The sequence below is a fragment of the Hordeum vulgare genome, chromosome 5H (assembly GCF_904849725.1).
Source record: "Hordeum vulgare subsp. vulgare chromosome 5H, MorexV3_pseudomolecules_assembly, whole genome shotgun sequence".
NCBI classification, from domain to species: Eukaryota; Viridiplantae; Streptophyta; class Magnoliopsida; order Poales; family Poaceae; genus Hordeum; species Hordeum vulgare.
This window is the reverse complement of record NC_058522.1, coordinates 527,078,319-527,086,868: the sequence shown is the minus strand read 5'-3', so window position 1 is coordinate 527,086,868 and position 8,550 is coordinate 527,078,319. Positions and strand designations below refer to the sequence as shown.

At 47.3% G+C, this 8,550-nt stretch overlaps 1 protein-coding gene across 1 annotated transcript; it reads right to left on the bottom strand.

Moving 5' to 3' along the window:
* Positions 1-517: 517 nt before the first annotated feature.
* LOC123398362 (beta-glucosidase BoGH3B-like) lies at positions 518-4,799 on the bottom strand. The gene is made up of 10 exons (XM_045092840.1): positions 4,546-4,799; positions 3,693-3,961; positions 3,379-3,583; positions 2,994-3,084; positions 2,736-2,878; positions 2,053-2,296; positions 1,843-1,947; positions 1,491-1,673; positions 1,196-1,400; positions 518-1,104 (listed from the first exon to the last, which is right to left on the bottom strand). The coding sequence occupies exons 2-10, from the start codon at positions 3,907-3,909 to the stop codon at positions 623-625; spliced, it is 1,875 nt and encodes a 624-aa protein (XP_044948775.1). The 5' UTR covers positions 3,910-3,961; positions 4,546-4,799; the 3' UTR covers positions 518-622.
* Between the last annotated feature and the right edge of the window lie 3,751 nt (positions 4,800-8,550).

Below are 8,550 nucleotides of genomic sequence, written 5' to 3'. Positions count from 1 at the left end.
AACGGAAAGAAAAGAGGAATCTTCCGGAACGTCGGTCTCGGGCTGTCACAGGTGGGGTGAGCTACCCCCCCCCCCCCCCCCCGCGCCGCTCGTGGGAGCGGGCAGGGCCTCCTCATCCTCACCTATGATATCTTCCGGGGGTGTTGTCATTGAGCTCAGGGGTCTTTGTTCGGTCCCCATGAGGTATTAGGCTTGTTCTAGGTTCATGCTTTATCTTTTAATCTGCTTTATAAGAGACCTTTTCCATCTTATTGTATTGTTTGGCCTGGATTTCGATTTGGTGCTTTATATATAAAAATGAAGCAAAAGCCTATTTTAAGAATTATTACTGAAGGCAGCGAGAGGAACACGGTGAAAATCTGCTGATTAAGGGGCAGTTCGGAGTCCGCGGCTCCGCTCTTGAAACGGGTGGAGTTGTAGTTCAAATTTGAGAAACGGCTGCACTGATGCTTTATAGATTCTTAAATTTTAAGAAGCTGATGGATTACCAAGAGTCCTAAGAGTTCCCCACGCATGATTTAGCATCTCATTTTTTTTTTAGAGAATCTCATTATTTTTGTTGCACATGACATGAGCATCTGTATGTAGCATCTCATGTCTTACAGCACTCATCGCGTCCGACTCACTTCGTCGCCTCCGTGGTGAGCCCAAACCCGAAGGGAAAGAGCGGGTCGTAGTGCTCGTCGCCGACGTTCATCGGCAGCTGGTCCACCGACCTGAACCACGTCCGCGGCAGCTTCCCCGTGAACCCGTAGTCGCCGAACAGCACGTCGGCAACGCCCTGACCCTCCGAGCCGGGCAGCCACGCGGCCACGAATGCGTCCATGACGCCGATGTACGGCTCCACCACCAGTGGCCTGCCGGAGATGAGCACCACCACGCACTTGACGCTCTCGCACACGGTCTGGATCACGGCCGGGCCGGGCTCCGGGATCGTCAGGTTCAAGTTGTCGCCCGCTGTCTCGGCATACGGCGGCTCGCCGATCACCACGACGGCGTAGTCGTACTCGCCGGCATCCACGGCGCTTCTGTCCGGGTTCTCGGCGTAGACCACCTGCGTCCCAGGGTCGACCGTGGACTTGATCGCCGAGAGGATCGTTGTGCCTGCATTCCATGCCATGAAATTCTGTTCGAAGCAATCGATGACACTTCTGTGAAAGCAATCAAAGTATCAACGAGGACGGACGACATTTACCTGCAGTGTTGTTATTGCCAGGCCCTCCTTGCCATGTGATCGTCCACCCTCCACACTGGTTGCCCAGGTTGTCGGCGTGGCTCCCGGCGACGAGGATCTTACCGGCCTTCTTCGGGAGAGGCAGCAATGGAGCGTAGGAAGATTTTCCGTTCTTCAGCAACACCAAGGATTTCCTGACAGCTTCACGGGCAACTTCGCGGTGTTCCTACCAGGTAGAAGAGGATACATCTCTAAATATAGTAGAATCAAGATGGATGAAGTGTGAGAGAAATGAATTGAGTTGTTCAGAACCGACTTGGCTGCCAAGTTCACCGGCGAGGCTTGGATCCGCGAAAGGGTTCTCAAACAGACCCATAGTGAACTTGACCCGAAGAATCCTGTAGACAGCATCATCGATTCTGCTCATGGGGATAATGTTGTTCTTAACTTGGTATGTCAGATCATCGATGAATTCTGTGTAGTTAAAAGGGACCATGACCTGCATACAGTGTGTTTCAGACTATCTTCAGAAAGGGAAGGGAATCATCAAGGATGTACCATAACCAGTAGAAGAGGACCGCCCTTTGTTATGTCCACCATTGTCCCCAATAGCAAAATGGAGTGAACCATGATTTGCACACTTTTTTATATGTAAATTAAGAGCATACCATGTCAATACCGGCACCAATTCCAGCCTCAACTGAATAAGAATAGTTCAGGTGCGGAGGAGAGGTGATCAGATCGATGCCTTCATAGTCTGTAATCACAAAACCCTGTTCTCTCAAGGGCCAAGTAAATTAATGACATTAGTGTCTGTTAATATACTTGCAAAATCAAATAAAGATACCAATCTTCTGTCTTTGTGATGAGCAACTGACCCTAAATTTGAGCTTGTTCTTGAGAAAATCAGTGATTAGGAAATGGTTTGCGTGCATTTTCTCCCCATTCCAACTAGAGTAGGAGACCATAACTGTGGAGACACCTCTGATGATAGAATTATAATAAGCAGGCATATGGATGCTCATTAGCCCATGTATATCAATGATCGTGTTGTTTGCGTTGATTCCCATGTATGTTCCACCATCACCGACATAGTGCTTAGCGCATGCAGCGACCTTCTTACTACATGGTATTAGAGTGATATCAAAGTTAGTTGCATCAATAAAACACCACTTCCACTTTTACACACGAGTATATATATAACACACTGAAGAAAATTCAGTTACTACAACTGTCTGATGCAGTAAGACCAGTCCCACTTTTACAGATAAGTACTAGTATATGAGACACTGAAGAAAATTCAGTTACTACAACTGTTTCTGTACGATTTTCGTACGACAATGCACGGGAGCCGTCCGTTCAACTCAATGGAAGATTAGTATAGCGTCGGACGGGAATCGTACACAGATTCATCGTACGCAGATCAATTCCGCTGAAGAAAATTCAGTTACTACAACTGTCTGATGCAGGAGGACCACTCCCACTTTTACAGATAAGTACTATATGAGACACTGAAGAAAATTCAGTTACTACAACTGTTTGATGCAGATGGAGTATTTACCTTCCACCAACATATGGTCTTCCTGTGTAATCTGATGGAGCGTCGCCTTGCAAGCCAGATATAAGTGTGGTCATTGACTGGACAACCTTTGGATCTTCACTATAACTTTCGTAGCAGCGTCCCCATCGTGGGTCTCTACAAACCTGAGAAACATCATGCAAACTAAATAAAAGAGTTCCTAAGGATAACTAGAAGACACATTTGCAATCCAAAGACAGACCAAAGCATTCGATGAGCAAGCCATGTTGTCTATATTACCGCAATACATGGAGCAAAGGCGTAAGAGATTCCGGTAGCTCTAATCTCAAGAGCAGTTGCTTCTCCAATCCTCTTCACCAGCATAGGGTCCCTGGAAGGCAAAAATACACATAACTACAGGTATATCCCACTAAAACATGCATCATAATCTCTATATGCATCAAAGTTAGTGCTTCTTCCTCTAGAAATTCACAGCTTGTCCATCCAATGTACTACCTCCGTCCGGAAATACTTGTCCTAGAGATGAATGTATCTAGACTTATTTTAATTGTAGATACATCCATTATATGCATTTTTAGGACAAGTATTTCTGGACGGAGGGAGTAATATATAATCAGATGAAATATAATTATCATATCAAAAGAAAAGAAAAGGCAGCTCCTACCTGGTAGCTCCAAGCCCAATATTGTGGGGGAAGATAGTAGCTCTGTAGGCATTGTTGTTGCCATGGACAGCGTCAATACCATAGATCATCGGAATGCCAAGGCGGGTAGAAAGAGAACCCTTTTGTATCTCATTTACCATCGAAGCCCAATCCCCAGCAGATGCTTGAGGTGCAGGCACGCTGCCTCCACCACTCAGCACGCTGCCTGCATCATACAGAACCACACACAATGGTTAGTTGTTACACTAGAAACTTTGAAGCCCTAACTTCACCATCTGCAGTGAGTTGTTTAGCACGAGTAAAACATGAGGCACCTATGAAGTATTTGGACATGGCCTCTGCCGTGGCATTCACCCTCTCAATCTGAGTCATCTGGCCGATCTTTTCGGCAAGATTCATCCGGCCAAGCAGATCCTTGATGCGAACGGCGAGAGGCTGGTTCGGATCCTTGTACTTGGGATACTCTGCTCTCGCCAACACCACCAAGCAGAACATGAGGAGAAGAGAGGTGATCTTGCGTGAACTCCCCATCTTGTCACCGCGTGTCTGTGGTTGCGATCACCACGGGCTCTTATGTAGACACCTAAGCAATGGTGCCAACAATGTGAGTGAAGTAGTGAACACTCATGTTTATACCAACAGTGGAAGATCAATCATGTGTTACATATTCTAATGTGAGGCTGTTGTATGAAGAAACCAGACATTGGACCAGTCAAGGACTCCTGCGGCCATCATATATCATAAACAAGTAAAACAGAGATACTCCTGCAGCAAGTACAAGGATGCATATATTACTTAAAAAACGATAGCATCTGGGTACGCCATGTGCATGTATCTGTTGGTTGTTCTCCTGTGCACCATTTGAGTAGCTGGTTTTGCACGGTTCAAAGAAGAAGGAAACCCATGAATGCAGGTAAGGTATTTTCTCAATTTCATCGTCCAAAGCACATAATTTTGCTATACACAACACCAGCATGATTTATAGACTGAACACCGAGAAACCTGGATCCTCATTCACCCGAATCGGCAGTGGCGGAACAAATGGATGGATAAGAAACGGGAAAATGCAGCATAAACAGAATGCGATAGGGGTTACAGTTTCTGACAATCTGGAAATACAACATGAGCGGAAGCTAGGATGGTAAATCTGAAGAGCAGTAAGTATACCTTGCAAAATTGCTTCCCCGGAAGGAGGGGGGAGGAAGTGAGAGAGCTTCGCCCGGCAGGGCAGTGGTATTTATACCCTAACAGCACTTCTTTCTCTTCCCGTGGCGAGAGCATTTTCCATGGAGTGGCACTCCAGCGAGCGAGTAGCTTCCGCAGCCAAGTTCTCACCGTCGTCCACCTCATCTCTTTCCCTCTCCTCGGCCACACTCACACCCGTGACATGACATCCTCTCCCCCATCTCTCCTCCCTCTTCTCGTGGACCCACCTGCCATGGTCATCTACCTCATTTACTTCTCTGCACCAGGTCTGAGTGCCACCAGCACAGCTCCACCCATCCATGGCTCCATGTGAGACTGGACTGGGATATGACGTGGAGTGTCAGAGACTCAGAGATGGCTGGCGGTAGAAAACCCGTGTATGATTACTTGATTAGCCCCCAGAAATAAATCTGTCCCTGGCAAGAGCACAAGCCTGGCATGTTTTCCTCAAGAAAGGCATTCCAGATTCAAAAGGATAAACATAGAGATTGACATCACATGCTAGTTAAACCTATCCAGCGTGTACTCTTCCAGTATTACGACATCATATTCATAACAAATGCCGCAAATCTTGACAAATCCTGAGGCACAGTTTCCCAGGGATTGTGTTGGCTCTAAGGAACATTGCCCATGTGGCTGAACTGAAGCATGCAACGTGTACAACAATCATCCTTGGGGCTTCGGGAATCCCACATACTGTACCACATGTCAGCTGCGTGTCTATGACGATTTCACTATTTGAACCGTTTTTTACATAGTTTAGATCGATTTTGTGAATTTTTTTTCCGGATTTGATCTTTTTCTACCATCAGTGGTAGGCATACACGTCATACCACCGCAGACAGTGATGGTAGAAGTTAGATCAATGCAGGTGCTACCTTCGGCTCAACAGGGTCAAACGGTGCAATCTGCGTTGACCCGACACCTACCGCCATTGCTTGTGACTGCACGGTGTGTATGACTACCATCACCCGTTGTGGCGGTAGGAGAAAATGTCAAATTTTTTAAAAACATGGTCAAATCAAGTTGAAGCCAGCGAAAAGGGTTAACGTAAATTCGTTATTACTGTGTGTACTAGATGGTACAATTTCAGTGCTTATTGACTAATCATAACCTAAGTGTTGTCCCTAAGACTTGGAGTAACTCCAACAGTAATATGTCCAACTTAACAAAATTATCTATGTGGCAATGTGCTAATTTTTTGCCACAACTCACATAACCCAATACAATATGAGTCTATAACATAACAAAAGAAACATTGCATGACACCCATTTATGTTACTATCCATTATAAACGTAATAATAGCATAGACTAGGGTCATATGTATGTTAGGACTTGTTTGGTTTACAACTTAAGATTGTCATGTCTAACCTTAGTCGTGCCATAATATCTTATGCATGTATTTGATTCATTGCCACATTTGTGGTTTGCCATATTTTTTTAACAACATGGTCCACATGTTATAGACATAATTTTTTGCTACATCTTGCCACACTTCTGATGGTCATTTTGTTAGCCACACTTTTTGTGACAGCCGCACATTGCCTAAGCTTAGTTGTGGCAAAGTTAATCATGAACCAAACGGGCCCTTACTCTCCACTATGGCTAGTCTAAGGAGGACTTTTGGCTTATGGATGGATTCCCCCCCCCCCCCCCCTCTCATATTTTAGGTGCTCATTGGTTTCTTTGCGAACCACAAGAAAAATATAAGTAGTGGCCTAAAACGTCTTATAAAACTTTACAGAAGGAGTATGTATTTTATTTATCCTAGTTAGTACTCCCTCCTAGGGAGAGTTTAGCCGCACTTTCTTGTAAAATACAATATCATCAATATTTATTTATTGGCAACATCAAAATCTTGTAGCATAATTTGCTATTATTTTACATTGGTTTTTATATTTGCAAATCATTGTTACCCAATTTATAGCAGCAACCCTAATTGACGTGGATTTTGTGCAACTGTGTTCTTCATGTTTCAAAAAAATAAATCCAAAGAGCAAGTTTAGAAATGAAAAAAAAAGGCTACGATGCATGTAGATACTAAATGATCTATATATGTCCAAGTTGTGATGAGAAAATAAGTTTTTTTGCAGGTAAAAGCTTGTATTACTCAATCAATATGAGAAAATAAGTTGATTTGCAATCTGCATGAAAAAGAAAGACGAGGTGTTAAAATATTAAGTGTTTAAAGTTCTTTTTGTACATAGCTCACAAAATTCAGAACTTTGCACAAAACTAGAATCATGCATATAATTATTTTTTTGAAACACGGCCCTTTAGAGACCGATTTATTAAAAAAGTTTGAAGAGAGTTGTCCGGTTAATAAATGAAAAACCGGACTAAAACCGTCACAATACGTCCGCCAAAACATGGCACACATGGCGATCTGGCAACTCACACAAGAACGCACACACACCGTCAAGGAGAAAAAGCGTCGTCGAGGTTGCAATCCAGCGTCATCGTCATCACACCTCCGCGAGGGTGACTCCGACTTCACCATAGATGACCACCGATGTAGCCTCCACCGCAGACAAGCGCAGAGGCCTATGCCGGCCAACGCCAAACGGTCCACCAACGCACAAGCGACCAGGCAGCTCCGACTCTGTCGATGAGCATTGTAGAATAAAAAGTGCTGGACCTGCGCCGAGCGAGCACCAACGGCGACCCCTTGAACACGCCGGGTGAGACCGACTACCAGAACACAAATGCAAATCCTATTCCGCTTGAAGCCGCCATCGTTGCCACACAAGATGTCGTGCAAGGCATCCACATTGCCGGACAGGCACCAGCCGACCACAGTGTCACGAGCGTCTAGACCATGGAGTGTGCAAAATAGATCCAAAGCTCTTCAAGACGACGCCCCCAAGAAGGAAGCAACGATGCCGACGCCGTCGTTCGACCCAACCGGGTCAAAGGTTTTCACCCGAAGAACTGGATCCGAGGGTCTGCAGGGCGAGAACTTCTTGACGGTGCCTCCAAGGAGGTGAGACGACATCTACAGACGCCAACATCTTCGGCCGACAAGCTATCGCCCGACAAGCTTTGGTCGGGAGCACCGCCCAACACCACAACCCCACGCACAACACCTCCGCTAGCCCGCACACCTCCCACGAAGCCCATCGCGCCATGACCATGCAGAAGCCACCACAAACCACGTCGCCGGCTAGAAGAACCAGCGAGCCGAAACCAACCTATCACGACTAGATCCGGCAGCCTCCCGAGTCAAGGCATCAAAGAAGAGCCGCAGCCCGCGCGGTGCACACCACAAGACCATAACCACCGGGAAAGGAGCACGGGCTGCCACCCCAAAGCTCTGGATACAACCGCAAAAAGATGTCACCACCAGACCCACCCCAAGCTGCCAGCCAAGCTCCAGCTTCAGATCCGCCCGATGCAGCCACCGGGACCTAAAGGAAAGGGCTACCAAGCAGTCGCACGAGCCGCCGTCCGCTGGAGAAGGTCGCCGACGAGGAAGTCGGGGTGCTCCTTCCTCTAGCTCGCCGAAGACATGCCGCCTGACCACAAGGGGGCGAGCCTCCCCAGCCACCTTTACGCAGCGAGGCGCTGCCCCCATGGCCACCGCAGTCGTAACCACTGCACATCGAATCCAGGGCCGCCGCCCCGATGCCTAGCCTCGCCGAGAGTGTTGTGCCGTCGAGGGCCGGTCCCGGAGCGCCTCCCCGTGAGAGAGGCCCGCCGCCGGCGGCTGCTGCGCGGGCTTTGCCCGGCAGCGACGCCCGACAGCGACGCACGCCAGCGGCGGGGGGCAGGGAGGAGCGGGAGAGGTGGCGGCAGCGGCAATGCTAGGTCACGCTCAGGCCGCTCCCGTGGAGAGCAAGGCGGGCGAGCGGTCTAGTCTTTTTCCCCCTCTTTATGATTCTACTAGCAAAAGGGCCCATGCGTTGCAATGGGAGAAAGAAATACCACACGCTCTTAATTTATAAAAAAATGGTCTATAATCTGAG